The sequence below is a fragment of the Rhinolophus hipposideros genome (genome assembly GCF_964194185.1).
Source record: "Rhinolophus hipposideros genome assembly, chromosome: 6".
In the NCBI taxonomy this organism is placed as follows: domain Eukaryota; kingdom Metazoa; phylum Chordata; class Mammalia; order Chiroptera; family Rhinolophidae; genus Rhinolophus; species Rhinolophus hipposideros.
In genome coordinates this window covers 57,183,358-57,203,377 of record NC_138052.1, presented here as the reverse complement: position 1 = coordinate 57,203,377, position 20,020 = coordinate 57,183,358, and the positions used below count along the sequence as shown (strand labels likewise).

The window sequence follows — 20,020 nt, the reverse complement described above, 5'->3', positions numbered from 1 at the left end:
CGTGGGCTTATTTGTCATCCATACATATCCTTTTTGGTGAAGTGGCTGTTCAAGTCTTTTGCCCATTTTAAAATGGGTTGTTTTCTTACTATTGAGTTTTGAGAATTCTTTACATATTGTGGATATAAAGAACCATTTTTTGGTTTCATTGATACTCTCTATTTTTCTGTTTTCAATTTTACTGATTTCTGCTCTTTAGTGTGTCTTTCCTTCTGCTTGCTTTGGATTTATTTTGCTGCTTTTTTTCCCTGTAAGGTAAAAGCTTAGATTATGATTTGAGATCTTCCTTCCTTCCTAATATAATAATTTAATGATATAAGTATTCATCTAAGAATGGATTTAGTTGTAGCCCACAAATTTTTATAGGTTTTACTTTTATTTTTCTTTAGCTCAAAATATTTTATAATTTCCCTTGAGACTACCTCTTTGACTCATACATTAGCTAGGATTATGCTGTTATTTGGAGATTTTTGTGTTTGCTTTGTGTTATTAATTTTTATTCTAATTCCATTATGGTCAGAGAACATATTTTGTGTAGTTTTAATTCTTTTAAATTTGTTAAGGTTTATTCTACGACACAGGATGTGATCTGTTTTGGTGAATCCATGTGCATTTGGGGGAAAAAATGTATTCTGCAGTTGTTGGGTAGAATGTTCTTTAAATGTCCATTAGATTAGTTGATTGATACTGTTGTTTATATTGTTTTATTTTCTTGCCCATTTTCTGTCTACTAGATCTATTGATCACTGTGATAGGAATGTTAAAATCTCCAAATATTGTGGATTCTTTTATTTTTGTTTTTAGTTCCGTCAGCTTTGTTGCATGTATTTTGAAACTTTTAAATTTTGGTGCATACACATTTAATATTTTCAGGTCTTATTGTTGAATTGACCCGTCATGATGTAATGTCCCTCTTTATCTCTGGTAATTTTCTCTGCTATAAAGATATTTTCTTTGATATGAATATAACCCCTCCAGATTTCTGTTGGTTAGTGTTTGCAAGGTGTATCTTTTTTTTCTATCCTTTTACTTTTAACATACCTGTATCATTATGTTTTAAATAAATTTGCAGACATCATATATCTGGGTCCTATTTTTTAGTTGGTGTTGGTTTTTTTATGTATTCTGCCAATCTTTGTCTTTTGATTGGTATGTTTAGACCATTTACATCTAATGTAATTAATGATGTGTTTGTATTTAGACCTATAATTTTATTATTTGTTTTCTGTTTATTCCCTTTCTCATTCCTGTTTTCATTTCCTGCTTTCTTTTGGATTATTTGACTCCTTCCCCCTTCTCCTCCCCCTCTTTTCTCTCTCTCTTATACACACATGTATATACATTCCCATGAGATAGTGTCATATATACTTTTTCTTTGAACCATTAATGTTTCTTTCATGCATTAAATATATTTTAAACAACTCAAGAGGAAAAGAATAGCCTACTATATTTACACAGGTGTTTATGATTTCTATGTTCTTTTCTAATGTTCCAGGCTTCCTTCTGGTATCATTTCCCTTCTGTCTGAAGAACTGCCTTTAGCACTTCTTTTAGAGCAGTTCTAGTGGCAACAAATGCTCAGTTTTCCTTCTGAAAATGTCTTTATTTAACCTTTATTCCTGAAGGATATTTTCACTAGCTATAGAATTCTATGTTGGTAGTTCATTCAGTGTTTAAAAAATGTTATTCCACTTATTTGTTTCTTCAGTGTTGCCTATGGGAAATCGGTAGTCATTGAGATCATTATTTCTTATATGTAATACATCAGTTTTCTCTGACTTTTTTATATACATATCTATATATAGTCTTTAGTTTTAGAAGTTTGATTATGATACGTTTGGATGTTGATTAATTTGGGTTTATACTGTTTAGGGTTAACTGAGATTATTAAATCTATAAGTTTATAACTTTTGTCAAATTTGGGAAGCTTTCAGCAATTATTTCTTCAAATATTTAATTTCTGCATCTATGATATAAATGTTAGAGCTTTTGGTATTGTCCCACAGATGCTATAGGCTCTATTCATTCCCTCCCCTGCCAATGTTTTTTATTCTTTAAATTAGATGATTTCTATTGGTCTGTCTTCAAGTACATTGACTCTTTTCTTGGTCATTTCCTTTCTGCTATTGAGCCCCTCCATTGAATTTTTAATTTCAGTTATTGCAGTTTTCACAATTAAAATTTCCATCAGGTTCTTCATTATATTTCTTTATTTTCTTTTTTTTTCTCCAAGATTTTATTGGGGAAGGGGAATAGGACTTTATTGGGGAACAGTGAACAGAGTGTACTTCCAAGTCAAGGTCAGGGCTTTTTCCAAGTCAAGTTGTCCTTTCAATCTGAGTTGTGGAGGGTGCCATTCAGCTTCAAGTTGTTGTCCTTTCAGTCTTAGTTGTGGAGGGCGCAACTCAGCTCCATGTCCAGTTGCCACTATTAGTTGCAGGGGGAGCTGCCCACCATCCCCTGCAGGAGTCGAGGATTCAAACTGGCAACCTTGTGGTTGAGAGCCCACTGGCCCATGTGGGAATCAAATCAGCAGCCTTCTGCGTTAGGAGCACAGAGCTCCAACTGCCTGAGCCACCGAGCAGGCCCCTGTCTTTATTTGTTAAGACTTTCTATCTTTCCATTCATTTCAAGGGTGTTCACCATTACTTTGTGGAGAATATTTATAAAAGCTGCCTTAAAGTCGTTGTTGGATAACTTCAACATTTGTGTCATCTAATTGTTTTTTCCCATACAAATTGAGATTTTTCCTGATTCTTCATATGCAGAGTAATTTTTTTTTTCCATCCTGGACATTTTGAATATTATGTTCTAAGATTTTGGGTTTTATTTAAAGTCCTATGGAGAATGGATATTTTTGTTTTAGCAGAATTCAGTTTAGCTGCAAATTCTGACTAGTCTTCTGAGGGTTGTGATTTCAATATCAGTTCCATTTCCAAAGCCTTTTCAATGCCTTTTCAATCTACCCCATGTGTTTACTACCCAGTGACTAGTGTGAGATCAGGGCAGTGATCTATGCCATAGTTCAGTTTTCAGTGTCTACTGTTTAGTGTTAGATTCAGAAATACTGGGGTGAGCTCAGCAGTTCATAAACCATTTTTTGGGATTATTTCCCATCTCTTCCCTCTCTGTGATCTCCCTCAGTACTTTTCAGTTCTTTGGGGGCTACCCTTTCTGGTCCTTTGGCCAGAATACTGGGCTTTCTTTATTCCACTCTGTGATGTAATTTCTGTGACTGCTCCTGCATCTGAGGCCAAGTGGTGGGAGGACAAAGCAATGGGGGTTTGCTCTTATTTCTTTTTATTTATTTATTTATTTACTCTTTATTTCTTGATACCTCATGTCCAATCAGAAAGGAAGGTTCAGCTACATCAACATTTTAGGCTTCCGAGGGCCTATATTGCTGCAGCTGTTGCTGTTACCACTGTCCCAGGAATGCTTGAGAAATGGGGTATAAGAGGAATGTTAGGAGACCCTTTTCCTACTTCTTGAGTCAGAATTAGAGGGTTTCTCCGGGAGTACTCTGTCTGCATCATGCCCATTTCCAGGTTATGAGCTGTCTTGAAACCTGGATGAAGGATACCAGAAGGGAAGAATGATGAAGCCATTATCAGTTTGATCATACTGGTCTTCTTTCCCAACCTTCTTGCTACTATTTACTTTTCAGAGTCCTTAAGTGTCTGCTTCATGCATTCTGTTCAGGTTTCATAATTGTATTCAGTAGGAAAGACGTGATGGTGTCTACTTAATCCATCTTACCATAAAACAGACTTTTACATGAAGTATGACATACGAGCAGAAAAGAGCACAGATCATAACCATGCAGCTCAGTGCCTTTTCTCAAACAAACCACTCTTATGTAACCACCACACATCAAGATATATAATATTAACCAGCACTCCAGAAGTCTCCCTGTGCTTCTTTCAAATCACTGCTTTCACCTTTGTTTTCAAAGATAACTACCAGCAGGAATTCTAACAGCATATATGAATTTTGCCTGATTTTCAACTTTCATAAATGGAATCCTATAGCATATACAGTATGTATTTGTGAGTGTGTGTGTGTGCGTGTGTGTGTCTTCCTTTCCTTTATTCTTTATTATACCTGTGCATAGCAGTAGTTTTAAATTTTCATTGTATTCTATCATTCTATCATATTAATATACAACCCTATTCCTGGATATTTAGGTTGTTTAGTTTTTGTTACAAAAACATTATAACTATAATTAGTTACTACATACTTCTATTCACGTTCCGGCAGTAATTTGCTTTGATTTGGGCCTGAGAGATGTCCTATATGTGGAAGCAGAAAAATAAGATTTATAAAATTTATACATTAATTTTATTGAGTTTTAAATAGGTTTGAAACGTCAATTTTCATTATATTGAAACAGTTTTTACTGTTGATTTCCACTGACTCTTATCAGAGTGACAGGTGTTTGATCCAAGGCAATGTCCACCAAAGGCACCCCAATAAATATTTATTTTTTAAAAAGTCATTGGTGTCCAACAATGGTTCTATTTTAAGGCTCACTCCAACTATTATGTTTGGTCAAAATAAACCAAAAACCTAATTTGTGTAAGAGTACAATTGGTAAGTCAAAATTTCTGGCCAAGTGTGAGTCTGCACTATCAATTTGTCCTGAAGTTATGGTTAGAATAATATAGCACTTCATCGAATGAATCCGAGAAGACATCAACAACACTATAAATAATATACAAAAATAGTTCCGTGTATAAAATTACCTAGAATGAATGTAGTGTTCTTGGGTTCAGTGTTTACTCTTCTTATTTTATAAATGTTTTCCTGTTCCCTGGTATAGAGAGAGTGATGAAAAACAAAGTAATAGACAAAATGAAGGTCACTCTGCTTGTGAAAACATATTCACATGTTCTGAAAAGAAAGTATAATTTGTTCACACTCAAAATTCTATACTTTGGAATAATGTAACAGCTGAGGTTGATTATGATAAAACAGGAAATGAGGAAGACATAAAAGCATTGTAACCCATGTAACCCCTCTTTCAAAAGTGTCAAGCTGTTTTCTGTCTGGAATTTGGAAAAGAAATTCTTTCACTCCAGTTACTTTATCTCCTTTGCCTCAAAGCTTAACAATTTTCTTTTTGTTTTTTGGGAGATAATAACTCTGTCTGAGCAGCTTCCAATATGTGAGTGTGTTGACTGTCGTAAACCCATTATCATTAGAAGGAGTACATCTGCTCTAGTTTCCATAAACTAGGAATATGGAGAAAAATAACTTTCATTCTATTCCACTGAGTCACTTGATATGTTAAATTAACAGAAAATTATTCAAATGATGCACTGAAAAGATATATTTCTATTAAAATAATAATGAAAAAGAATCCCCCAGTTTTCTACTTTGACCGCAACCAATTTATGAGCTTTCATATTTGAAAAACAATTTTTTTCCAGAGAGGTGAAATTGTTGGTAATTTCCATCACTTATTAATTATAGGGGTGTGACCAAATTACATAACTTCTCTGAGTCTCATATAAAATCAGATTATATTGATCTCTGCATTCCCTTATGATATATTTTCATATTAGGGAACCATTAGCAGTATCCCGTAGTGTAAATTGGGTGCTCTCCCAGGGTTATCACTAGCCTCTTCCAGGCCCTGTTTCAAAGGTACCTCAGAGACACTTCTCTGGGCAGAGGAGTGGTAGCTGCTGAGTAACTGATTCCTGATTGCCTGTACCTGTCAGGCCTGCCTCAGTACCCCCTGTTTTAGTGCGATGAACTATGCCTAGCCAGGGTAGCATAGACCCGTTCACGTTTTTCTTCTCCGAACTTCTTTCTGCCCTTTTGGCTTCCTACTAATTTTGGGAAGGAGCCCAGTTTTGTTTTGTTTTTCTCCTTTGGTGCAAATGTCTACCGATTATAGAGGTTGGATTGACTTGGGAAAACTTCTACCCTTTATTTGAGAGAAAAAGTAGGATAGATTAAAAAATAGTATGTTTATCATTTTACAGTGGCTTACATATATACGAATATATGGGTGTACGCATATAATCAGATTATTAGTCCATCCACCCCTACCATTCATCAAAAATTTAATGACCACCTCCTCGTACCAGGCACATACCAAGGACATGAGATGAAAGAGGGAGCTGTTGACTGAGTACCCTTCCCATTTCTTCCACCTCTTTTCTATGTAACTGGGATTGAGTAGAAACATATTCTGAAAGACTCTGAAGCCCACTTTGTTTTTTTTGTTAATTTTACTCTAGAGTACATCACAAAAACACTATGCTTCAGACCTCACAAGAGAAAATGGGCAAATTTCATTGACCCTATATTTTTTATATTCTGAATGACTCTTGGATGCAGCCACCTTTTGAAAGGCAGTTTATTAAAATTTTCCAAAGACATAAATCCTAAAGGAATAACTAAATTTCCTTTTCTTATTAATGTAGTGTTAATCCTTTCAATTTTAAGTAATTCCCTTTTACAAAGTACAAATAACTATGAATTGAGACCTTTATTACAATATTTGAGATTTGTTTTTTCAGCTAAATTGAGCAAATGTTAGTTTTGCTTTTAAAAGCCTTATTATATTACCTAGGTTCACCAGTCAACTTCATTGCATTTCCACATACTGCTCTAATCCAAAGTAAAATCTAATAGGGTATTCTTCGTCCTGTGTCTATGTTGAGAAAATAAATATTATTTTAAACACATAATGAACAGCTGCCAAGTCATGACACATTTCAATTTAAAAAAGAAATGAAAGGAATATCTCATATGAATTTTATGTTAATGGTACTTTATTGAAGTATACGGTAATTTACTTATAGTAAAGTGCACAGTTCTTGTATGATGCATTGAATTTTGACAAATGAATACACTTATGTAGTAGCTATCGTTCAGATCAAGATAAAGATTTCCATCACCCTTGATTATTCCCTTGCACCCTGTCCATCATGCCCCCGCTCCACGAGGCAAGCACAGTTCTGATTTTTACTACTGTAGAGAAATGTTTTCTTCAGATTCATGTAAGTAGAATCATATTTGTGACTGGCTGCTTTTGTTTTTGCTTAATGTTTTTGAGATTGATTCGTGTAGTTCTATGTATTTATTTTTTTATTGTGTAATAGTACACCATTGTGTGAATATAATACCAATATAATTTCTAAATTCTATCCTTTTTTGATATAGTTCCCCCAAAACTAAATGTAATACATATAAATTAAAAGTTTCTATATCTAGGAAAACAGTTAGCAACTTTTTATTTTCAAGCTTATAGATGATTTTTGTTAGAAAATTGTCCCTTCTGTTTCATAAACTGCTCTTGAATTTGCATAAAATATTTTCAGCTCTTTTAGGTTTATTTATATATTACTACTATTAATAGCTAACATTCAATTCAATGAGTGATGACTAAGTACTGGGCTCTGTGCTAAATTCTTTATGTGAATTACTCTAAATTCTTAACAATAACCCTATGAGACATACAGCATTAGTTTAGAAATAAGTTTTGTAACTTGCACAAGGACACACGACTAGGAAGGAATGAAGCTAGAATTCAAACCCGTGTGCCCTTAATCATTTGTCATATTCTCAAGCACTATAATATTCATCAAAATGGTCAGATATATGGTCATTTTGGCTTGCTAAGCTTGATTATTCAAGTTTTTGATACGTACATGATAGTTCAAATGTACTCCCTACAGCAGGAAATTAGCATAGCCTACCTGAATCAAAATGGCAGAATCAGACACTACTGAAAAAATCTGATTGCCTTGTTTACTTTTGGTAGGTACCACAGCTCTGTAGGTGGCAAGGAGCCTTGGAAAAATATTACTTCTCTTACTCATTAGATATCCTTTATAAATGATGAGTTTGGAATCCTGGTGAATGTTAAGCATAATTAGATCTAACATTTACAGCGCATGGTACGCCAGATACTGTGATAACTATTTTATGTATATTATCTCATTTAATTCTCCGAGTAACTCTACAAGATACCATTTTTCAGACATTAAAAGTCACACAAATAGTAAGGAATGTATCCTGGACTCAAACCCAGCTGTGTCTGACAAAAAAAGTCCATCCTTCTAACCATGGTGTTTTCTGGAGTCCTTATAGCAGTAATGATCTACTTAGTAGTATGAATGTCCCTGGTTTCTGATGCATTTGTTTTTTAAAATTTTATTTCATCTTTGAGATCAGGAGACTAGGGTTCTATGGGGTTTTCTTGTTTTTTTTTTTTTTATTTTTTTATTTTATTTATTTTTTTTTTTACGACCTAGAAATATTGAGATCCTCTAGATTTCAATAAAGTGTTCATTGTATAACTTGCAATTTTGGAAGGAGGGAAGGTGGTCCTGGGGGTAGAATGTAGGCATGTCTCACCATCTCTCTGTTTCTAGAAGGGTAGTGGAACTGACCTTTTGGAAGGCCAAATACATATTGCCCACCTTCCATTAAGGGGTATCTGAATAAGTTCCACAATGGCACCCATCCTTGTTGCCATTTTAATGATGTTGATTATAAAATAGATCATCCATCTAGTATGTTGACTACTTCAGTTCACTTACCTGTTTGTCTGTTCTACTGCAGCCATCCACTTCCATGGGGATATACTGGACCTTGCTTTCTAGCTGTGGTGCCAGCACTCTAATCTTAATTTCAAGCATCCTACTCTTTTCCTGCTATTTCTTTTCATTCTAGCAGATTTGCTCCAGTACCATCACTGCTAAAAAGATTACTCCATTGAGACTGTCTGTTTATCTGTTCAACACTAACCTCCTTGTCTACCTGAGATTTCGTGGTCTATTGTAACAATAATTCTCTTGAAAATACCCTCAATTCCCTTGCCTTCCTTCTTCTGCCATATTTACCTGTCAAAATCCCAACTCTAGTTGCTGGAGAAAATAACTCAATTGGGGTAACTGCTTTCACTTTAAGTTCAAGATAAAATTCAAATGCACAATCAATATTATTGCCTAGCAGGTCTACCTTTTTTCCTCTAGAAAGTTTGCCTTACAACTCAGTAAAATAACTGTTTTATACCTTTTCTTCTCTCCTTGAACTTCCATGCCCTTCCTTTTTTGGTCCTTTATTCCCCACAGCTGAATGACTTCACTTCATCCTCCAATGAGAAAGTAAAACCCATCGGAAGGAACTGTCTCATCATCTCACCAACAATTGTGTAAGCCTGTCAACATCTGGACCCCTCTCTCCTTTTTCTTCTTGTGTAGTGTCTGATGTGTTCCTCTGGCTTCAAAGTCTTCTTCTCCCTTTCCTTCAGACTCCCCTTGCTGATTATATTCAACAGATAATGTTCTGTCTTAACTTATTTGAGCTTGGAGGGTCTTTTGACACAGAGGACCACTCTCCTTTTCTCTTGGAACCCCCTCTTCTTTCAGCTTTTTGACTCCATGCTCTCCTATACTTCTTTTTTGTCATTGGATGCTCCTTCTCAGTCTCCTTTATCATCTTCTTTGCTATCTTACATATAAAGATATAGTTCCTGCCTAGATGGTTGCAACTCATCATTCAGATTTTAAATTTAAATGTTATTTCCTCAGAAAATTTGGAAGACCAATCTAGTTTAGATCATCAAGTTACATGTTATTGCACATTGTACTTTTCTTTCATAGCATTCATCACATATGAAAACAAGTGACTTTGGGTGTAATTATTTATTCAATATCTATATCTTATTCTGCATTGTCTTTATTACCCATCAGGTATTCTATGTGCCTAGCACAGAGCTTGGCATATTAGCAGATACTCGCTAAGTATTGGTAGAATGAATTAATTAACATGTAAGTGACTGAAAGGGCTCCACAAATCTTAGTTTTTTGTTTTTCTTTCCCGTCTCATATTTAGAGACTCATGGATATCCCAGGGTTATAGAATCATAAAAGACTTTCTACAGAAGAAAGACAAGTTCCTGGTGTGATGGACATTGACATATATTTAAAATTAATTAAGGACGTCCTTATGGACACTTCTAGGTAGTTAAAAATATAGATCTGGATCTCAGTAAAGAAGTCATAGTTGATATAGGTTATAAAATAAAAAATTTTGGTTTTACATCTGTTTTAAAATGTGTGGTCTATTCTAATGTGTCTTAAAATGGAGGGAAAGAGGACAAGGGGGCTTCTCGGGTCAAATGCCAGATACAAAACATATAGTGAGTGCATTTGGTACGAATTAAAGTTATTTAAACTTTGATCAGAATTGAGTCAGTCTTGAAAGAATTATAGTGGAAATTGTAACACAAACAGAATTGTATTTTCTTCTCCGCCTCCCCTCCTCCGCCCCCCGCTTTGATAAGTAATCCTGAGCACAGATCTACGGTCTTTTCCTAGAAAAAGCAGAATACTCATTCATAGTTAGCAGTATTCCAAAGTCATGGTACATGAACGGTTATAAGAGTTTTGAAATCTGGCAAAGTTAATTACAACCTTACAGCTCTGGATGACACCCAAGAGAAGTCAATTTCAAACAAAGGTCAGGATTAGTTTGAAAATCATATCATGCTTCAGCTTGAACTCAAGTTTGCATTAAATAGTGACGTTCCAGTGAAAATCACATTTTATTATTGTTTCAGGTACTTCTAATTCTTTAGATCTTGTAAAGCCATACAACCTTTTAAAATACTATTATCTTTATGAGTTTTCAATAAATGAGCTTATTTGGGAAAATATATATAAATATACATATATCAGATCCAAGTCGTTGTCCTTCAGTCAGTTGTGGAGGGCTCAGCTCAGCTCCAAGTCCAGTTGCCATTTGCAATCTTAGTTTCAGGGGGCGCAGCCCACCATCCCATGCGGGAATTAAACATGCAACCTTGTTGTTGAGAGCTCGCGCTCTAACCAACTGAGCCATCTGGTTGCCCCTCCAGCATCTCAGTGGCAGCTCGTTGTCTTCAGTCTAGTTGTGGAGGGTGCAGCTCTCTGGCCCATGTGGGAATCGAACCTGTAACCCTGTTTTATAGAGCTCACACTCTAACCAACTGAGCCATCCAGCTGCCCCTAAATGAGCCTATTTTTATGAGCAATAAACTGAATAAAGAAGGATGTGATCACTTTCCACTTTCCTCTAAGAACTATGTTTATATGGCTCAGGTACTGCAATGCAGGACATCTCTTGCAGGACATCTCCCCTGACGTGCAGACCAAGTTCTATGGAGCGCTGAGCATGTTAATTTTGAAAACTCAAGCTTGTCCTAGGAAGATAAACAGTCTTCAGCTTCACTGGCAGAGAAGCAGAAGGTCATTGATTTTAGTACAGTGTCCTAGAAGGTAGGAGGGAGAACTACCGAAGACAGTTTCCTGGTCATGGCCCAGGGATGCTTGTGGGATATAGGACGGCATGCTGTTCCACAATTCAGAGTGTTTTGTTTTAATCCTAGACTTTGAGGTGAATGAGTTGCTAATATTAAAACCTTCCCCACATTTGAAATACTCTTTGTCCCATAACATTTTTTGTTGCTGCCCTATTTAACTTTTTTCATATTTTTTTCCCCTTAGATAAGGACACCAAGGAAATACCTTTATAAGCTTTTCTTCTCAACAGTGGAAACAAATCAATATCTAATGGTTTTTGTGCAAATATCAATAAACAGATTTTATTTTGCCACTATGAAATTTATAAACCTTGTGCCATTGGGAAGCTGGAGGGGAAGACTATTAGCAAAATTATTAGTGAATTAAAGTAGAAATAATAATTACTAGTGGCCCAATAAAATGTCTGAGAAATTACCTATCGTAGTAAAGAAAAAGAAGCTGCTACCATCTGATTTAGGGTGGCAGGTACAAAAAATGTAATAAATAATGCATGCAATTCTATGATTCTTTGCAATTTCCCAATTCTTGGGCTTTTGGGGAATATATATATTTAGATGTGAGTCAACATTAGAAGAAGGATAATCCTCCAGATCTATTAATCTAAAATACACTTTTTATGAATACCCTCAGATATGAATATGTTGGGGTTGAGTAGCATAAATAAGTAAAAGGATGTTCTTCCATATTTGAACCTTGTAGATAGGATATTCCAGTCCCTTTTATTACTCTATATTTCATTGAGCTGCTGTTTCTTTCAACTAGACAGACAATGGCTTATAGCAAGAGCTAGGGATTAGAGTTTGGAAAGGGCCACATACAGGGTATGGCATTGACACTTCTGGAGGGAGCAGAAATAAGTGCATTGAGGATGAACAAAATTTTGTCCCAAAAGTATAACTGCTTAGCTCATTAGCTATTAGGAAATGATCTAGTTATGTATATGTACTGATGCATATATAAATAATTATATAAATACTTACTTGAAATCTACCTAAATCACTTTATGATATAATTTTTGAAAAATCTCTGCTGGAAAAGTTTTATGGAATCAATTTGCTTCAAGCAAAGTTATATGGTAATGATATCATATTAGACTCAGTCCTGTGACAGCACATCTTTGCAAAGAGTTTTTTATTAGAGCATGTGCAAATTTCTAAAGAATTACAAATATGTAGATAATTTATCTACATGCATTATTTTTTTTTTAAAGAGTGATTTTTTTTTTCTTTTTTAAAGATTTTATTGGGGAAGAGGAACAGGACTTTATTGTGGAACAGTATGTACTTCCAGGACTTTTTCCAAGTCAAGTTGTTGTCCTTTCAGTCTTAGTTGTGGAGGGTGCAGCTCAGTTCCAGGTCCAGTGGCCCTTGTTAGTTGCAGGGAGCACAGCCCAACATCCCTTGTGGGAGTAGAACCCACAACCTTGTGGTTGAGAGGACGCGCTCCAATAAACTGAGCCATCTGGGAGCTCAGCTACATGCATTATTTTTGATGAATAAATATTCATTTTTAAATGGCAGAAAAGCACAAGCCCTTATCTATATATGGGTGAGGATAATTTGTACATCAAAGACCATAGTACTGATTTCTTCAGTACTATCCTCATCACAAGAATATCTCCCTTTCAAAATGTGTAACATTTCTGTACAAAATAAAACTATACAGTAGAACTAGATAATTTTGCATTTTCTTTTAAATGGGGATACAGATGTTTTGCTAATAAGAAAATTATTATTGGAGTCATCTTCAAAATAGCAACCAGCTTGGATATTACCAATTATTTATTGGCTTGAGATCTTTATTCCACAGAAATTGTGTGTGAAAAATCATCTGCAGAACAAAGGAAGTGCTATGTGTAGCAATAACAAATTCTCGCCTCTCTTGTGAGCCACAACAACAGTTGTTACTGCCACAGCTTTGTAGAACAGCACCTGTCCCCAACAGAGGTGCTTATTTCTAGAACTTAAAAGCTGGTAGTAAGCATACTACTCTCCTTGGGACTGCTACTTTAAAGCATGTAATCTATAAGTTCAACAACAAATAAAATTTATTTTGATTTAAAAACACAGTGTCAAGTGGTCAACAAAAGCTTCTGCTTTTTATTGGTCTCCATGCTAACGTAAAACACTTTTTAAACAAAATATTTTTGTTGGCTTTCTTTCTGTAATTACTATGTTCTTTTTTTTTTTTTCCGGATCAAAATAGATGTAACACAGGCCATTTCATTTTTTTTTTCTTTTTTAAATTAAAGTTTATTGGGATGACATGGTTAGTAAAGTTGCATAGGTTTCAGATGTTCAATTTTGTATTATATCATCTATATATCACATCGTGTATTCACCATCCAGAGTCAGTTCTCCTTCCATCACCATATATCTGCTCTTGTTTACCCTCATTTACCACACTCCTCCCTGCTAACCCTCTGGTAACCACTAAACTATTGCCTGTGTCTATGAGTTTTTGTTTCTTTGTTTGTCTTATTCCTTTGTTGTTTTTAGTTTTATATCCCACATATCAATGAAATATGGTTATTGACTTTTTCTGTCTGATTTATTTCACTTAGCATAATAATCTCAAGATCCAGCCATGTTGTCGCAAATGGCTCTATTTCATCTTTTCTTATGGAAGAATAGGGGAGGCCATTTCATTTTTAATGAAGATTTCTCAGAGGCAGTATTTTAAGGAAATCTTGACACAAACTAAAATGTCTTCTGGGATGGCGAGATGGCTCAGTTGGTTAGAATGTGAGCTCTTAACAACAAGGTTGCTTGTTCAATTCCTGCATGGGATTGTGAGCTGCTCCCCCTGCAACTAAAGATTGAAAATGGTGACTGGACTTGGAGCTGAGCTGCGCCCTCCACAACTAGATTGAAGGACAACGACTTGACTTGGAGCTGATGGGCCCTGGAAAAACACACTGTTCCCCAATATTCCCCAATAAAAAAATGTCCTCTAAAATAAGTGTGTATTATTTTCTATTTTTATATTGACTTTAACAACCTACAATGGTTATGATGTATATATGATATATATTTCTTAGCTAAGTAACCTATAAATAATACAGTAATCCACTTTCCAAGATGTCAAATTATTTATCCTATATATGACACATTTTCAGATATTCAGAACTTTTATTACATACACCTGTATTACATATAAAATGTGTTGTGGTCACTACTCACCAGATACTTAAAAAAACACACGAAACTTCTTATTTCAAAATATGCATATAGTAATTTCCTCCACTAAGCATAAAAATACCATTGAATTAAATAGTAGCAGTTATTCTGCCTATACAAGGGGCTCATGGCCTCTCTTCTTAAAAGCTTCACTAAGTTAATTGTGTTGTAATAATACCTGCTTATCTTGTTGAATTGCTTTTAGATCCAGGAACTAATATTTGCAGGAGTGCTGTTTAATCTATAAAATGTATATGAATGAAGGTGGTATTCCACAGGGGCAAACTAGGTACCTGAGCATAAGTAGAAAATTGCCTCTAGGTACCTCTACTTCCATAAGCATTATCTTTCAGGATTCAGGGATCATGCTCTCTCTTCGGTGGTGAACAGTGTTTTCTCAGGATTAGGGTGATTGGGTGGTTTGTTAAAGAGTGGGAATTTATGAACCTACAGGCACTGAAAAAAAGGCTATGTGGATAGAATAAACATGAATAATTCTAGAGAAAGATCAGACACATAGACTCACCACCAAATTGGATCTAGTCTTACAAAAAAAAGGAATAAACAAAAGGAAGATAATGTTGAAATTTTGCTTATGGATAAAATGTTGTATTTTTCAGAACGCTGCAAATGTAAGCCTATTAGAGCTACACAGAAGACCTATTTTCGAAACAATTACAACTATGGTAAGGATAACTTCATGGTTGATCTATAAACTGCTATGTTAAAAAAGGGGTGTGTGCGTGTGATTGTGTGTACATTAGTAGAGCAGTTTAAGAATAAGTCTTAAAAATGAATAAATAAGGATAACTTTAAGAGCATACCTGTCCCAAATGTCTCATGTGGGAAAAATTCTTAACAAATGCTTGATTTTGAAGCAGCATTGGTGGCATCTTAGAGCCATGTCATTAAGTATACAGAGATGAGAGGAACTCTTCCTTCCCTGCAAGGCTGAGGAGAATATGAGCACGAATGTTTGGAGCTGCATAGATCATCAGTTGTGCTTTATGTTCAGCTTCACAGTGGTGAACAAAGGAGCATTTCCATGCATAAGGGATGGTTGGTTAATAGAGTTAAATTTAATTTCTTCAATAACTCTATCTCATGGGAAACATTGACCGAGTTGGAAAGTAACACTTATAAAATCAGTTAGTATTCAAGTAAGAAAATATTTTATTATCCAGCTTGAACTAGAAATGTGACATTCTGATAAAATATTAATTGAAGAGCTACCAATTCAAATGTAGCTAACAAACTTAACTGAAACAGGAAAAGCCTGCTCTCTCTGTGCCAGGTACCATGCTAGGTGATTTCCATATACTCTCATGTGATTTTCTCAACTGCCCTATGACATATATTATCCTTATTTTATTAGTGAGTATTGAAACTAAGTTGTCCTTTCTTTGATTATTCAGAATGTGCTTTTGGGTACCGATATGCTTTATAGTCAGAAATTTCAATTACTATTTATTTAGAAGGGTCAGTTAGTAGTTTTCCAGTTGATAAAATAAGGCACAAATAAATATTTGCTGTGTTCCATCAGCATTCTTTGTGACTTTTTTTCTAGCATCTATGAGATTAATGAAAGTGGTGTTTCTATCTCTGTAGAAGACTGTTGATACTGAGTCAATGAATAAATAGCAATTAAGTAGGTTTTGGAAGGGAACTTTATTATTAAAATGAGAGTTTTGTTATTGAATTTACATACCTTATTTTAGAGGCTATAGGACATATGCAGTAGATTTATTTCTACTTTTATACTTTTGGAAATGGGAAAGAGAGAAATGGCAAATAGTAGTCTTTGATGTCTTTGAAAATACTGCGTGTTAAAAGGTATAAAGTAGAAAATTCTCAATGTAGGGAAATCTCTTTAAAATAAATGCACATAGTTTCCCAGTGTTTCTTCAATGGATTCAATTTTTATTTTTTGCTTACTACTCATCTTAAGAGAGATCTAGTTTCTCTTAGTCATTGGTGGACGCACTTTCTTTCCAAAGTTAAAAAGGTCATGTTTATCTAAGAAGTCAAGTACCTGGCTGCTCATCTATGGACCCACTCCTCCACAAATTGATAGGAAAAATCCCAGGGAAAAGAAGGTCTTAATTTTTAGATTAGTTTTTTTAAGATTAAAAACCACTATATGAACTTTTAAGTGCAGTTATACGAAAAATGAAAGTATAATAAAAAGGTCATGTCAGGGAAATTTAGTTGAGTCTGTGTTTATTTTACTTGTCAATTTTTACTTTATCCAACTTAGTGCTGCAATGGTTGGTGTTATTATTTTGGTTAAAAGTCAAACTACTAGTGTTTTCAAGACATGGAAAGAGACTATCTTTGATAAGGTTGCTGTGTGAATATTATAACATAAAATGGGGTACAGATCACAATTAATAGAAAGGAGATCATTTCTTTCTCGTATCCAAACAATAACCAGGTTGTCTATAGCTTAAGGATTTTTCACTTGTCTGGGGCTTACTTAGCTCTACCTTGGGGGAGAGCAGGCCCTCAAGTGATTAAATAGAAGGCAAAAAGAAAAGTTTCTGAAAAGAAACTGCATTTTAAATTCCAAAATATGTTGATTTTTCTTAAATATCTACATATGTTACTGAGAAAACAAAGTGGGAGTGGGAACAAATGATAATTCATAAAAAACCCTCTGCCTCATTCAGATTAATTCAGGTAAAATCTCCTGAGCTTTAACAAAATTAGTTGAATAATAAGGTAAGTCTTGTAGAGAGATATTTATTTTGGAGTGGGTACATGTACTAAAAATTTCTAATGAAAATAGTAGACACACTGGATAAATAAATCATTAGTTTGAGAACATTTGCACAGTTCACTAATCTCGAATGGTTGATGGATGCTATGAAGCACATTCACATAAACCAGGACACAAAAAAATGTCTGCTAGCTGGGGTTGTGAATTTATCATCTGATTCTCCCAAATGACATTTCAAAAAGGGCAGTCTTATCTTTTGTTAAAATACAGACTTGAAAGAACACTGATAGAAAGGAATTCCTCTGCTCACGAATCGCATCAAGCTGGGACAGCAGGCAGTTATATTATGTTGGTACAGAAGTAATTGTGGTTTAAAGGTTAAAAATAATTGCAAAAATCGCCATTACTTTTGCACCAACCTAAAATTTTGTTTGTTGTAAGTTCTCATATTTGAGACAACTAATTTTCTGAAGATTGATATGCGTGTGAAGCAAAAATGAGGTTATATCCTAAAGTTTTAAGAATTAGTAACTTAATTTCTGTGGTATGGTGTGTTGTACTGGTGGAATGTTATTGAATAAGTTTTTGTATGGAGTTGGGGTATTAATGGGGGGAATGGTCTATTAGCTGGCTCAATATTTTCATGGATTACCTTCTCCCATTCCTTTATAGTCCATATCACCTAAAATATGTGGGAAGGAACTCAGATGAAAGTGGTTTGCTCATATGTGCCTAAGAGGCTTTCAAAAGTGTATTCATTTAGATACATTCTGTTTTCCTCTGTTTAACATCTATGGATATTGACCTAGAGCAATGAGGGTGCCTGGGCAAAAGCCATTGGCTTCTTACTAATTGACATTTTTACTTTGTTTTAGGCTTTTTCAAACTCCCCTTAAAAAAAAAAAAAAAAAGCAAACAAAAAACTAATTTACCAGAAGTAGGAATCTAAAGAATTTGGCTCTTCTGAAGAAGAGAAATACAGAAAAGAAGCAGAACTGTACTTGGTAGATTATGCGTCAAATACTTTTTTACTTTACATCTGAATTGGTTATTTTTATGGCAGTTTGTCTTTATGTTGAGAAGTGAAGCTAACAATTGTAAGATAAATTGGGTGCCAGTATAACCATTGAGAGAAGTAGATGAATGCATTTAACTTGTTAGACCATATTCCATAGCCCGTAATGGGAAGGAATGTTGGAGTATCTGACTTCAAAGCAGATGGAGGAAACAAGATCTACTGGTGACAGTTCAATTAAAAAAAAATGTAGTATACCTATAGGAGAGTATAAGAGATAATCTGCACTGAAACAAAGGAAGAAAGGAACTGATGTCTGAACGGTGAGATAAGATAAAGAAGGTGAAAAGATCGCAGAACCAGTTTGGGAACATAGTAGAACAGGACAACTTTATATCATGAAAGAGACTCCCAACTCCTTTAGAAAATCCATTAATAGACTTGATGAAAGAATGCTGACAAGGAAAGAAAGCATATTTAAGTACTCCGTCGTCTTTACATATAGTGAAATTAATAAAGTTTAAATATCTGTTGGCAGCGATTGAAACAACACACACACACACACACACACACACACACACACACACACACACCCCTCCAAAATTTCATTTTGGAGGAAAATTACATCACATTCACCCAACCTTTGATTATCTAAATGAATTTTTCTCATACACACAAATGCATATGTGCACAAATTGGAAGGGGGTCAGGGCTGAACATTAAGGGGACAAGTGCATTGTGTAGTATGTCACTCACTACCATCTAAGACAAAAATATCTGGTTGACTTTTCCTCTCTATTCATTGAGCATCAAGTGGAGAAGAATTGACTAGAAAGAAGCCTACATGTCTGTTTTGAATGTGGCACCTATTGTGTATCATATTAATCATATCAGCTTTATTGTCTTTTATCCAGTCATTCGGGCTAAAGTTAAAGAGGTAAAGACCAAGTGCCATGATGTGACTGCAGTAGTCGAGGTGAAGGAGATTCTAAAGGCTTCTCTGGTAAACATTCCGAGGGACACCGTTAACCTTTATACCAGCTCTGGCTGCCTGTGCCCTCCACTTAATGTTAATGAGGAATATATCATCATGGGCTATGAAGATGAGGAACGCTCCAGGTAATTCACTCCTTAAAGATTCGGAATAACTTCTATGCCTGTTGTATTCTATGCCTATTCTACTGCATTTTTCTACAGATCTTACTCTGAGGTTCTTACCTTGGGATCTGTCTACATTCTAGGGGATCTGTCTACATTTTCATATAACTTAAAGATAAGTTTTAGTTGGGGTCGCTCAATTTCAGGTATTGGATAGAAATGTGTACAATTTGTGTGCAATTTGCGGGTGTGTATTTTCCTGGAGACAGGGATAAAATCTTAATTCTTAAAGGGGTCCCTGATTCCCAAATAGTTAAGAATTACTGTTCTAAATTTGGCTATCTGGTTCTAGAATAAATAGATAAGTCTTTCTTGGCAATAATTCTTTGTATTTTCAGTAATATGTTTTAACTTTTCAAAAATGGTTGCTTTTTTAAAAAATACAGATTGCTGTTGGTGGAAGGTTCTATTGCCGAGAAATGGAAGGATCGACTTGGTAAAAAAGTTAAGGTAAGTCTATATTTTATGTTCAAAGTATACACAAAAAATAAAAGTGGGAAACCAGCCACTTGTCATTTACACAAAATATCTGCCCTCAACTACACGAGAAATATTAAAACCCGACACATACATCTATTTAAAATTCCAAGACAGAGTTTGTCTTTAATGTCTTTTTCATTTA

General features: G+C 34.9%; 1 protein-coding gene across 2 annotated transcripts in view; it reads left to right on the top strand.

Moving 5' to 3' along the window:
• FRZB (frizzled related protein) overlaps nucleotides 1–20,020 on the top strand; it is a 41,198-nt gene that overhangs the window by 10,866 nt on the left and 10,312 nt on the right. For both annotated transcript variants that reach the window (XM_081050948.1, XM_081050949.1), the window contains 3 exons: nucleotides 15,127–15,192; nucleotides 19,155–19,359; nucleotides 19,785–19,848. In XM_081050948.1, the coding sequence (XP_080907074.1) occupies nucleotides 15,127–15,192; nucleotides 19,155–19,359; nucleotides 19,785–19,848 (335 nt within the window). The remainder of the gene's footprint in view (nucleotides 1–15,126; nucleotides 15,193–19,154; nucleotides 19,360–19,784; nucleotides 19,849–20,020) is intronic.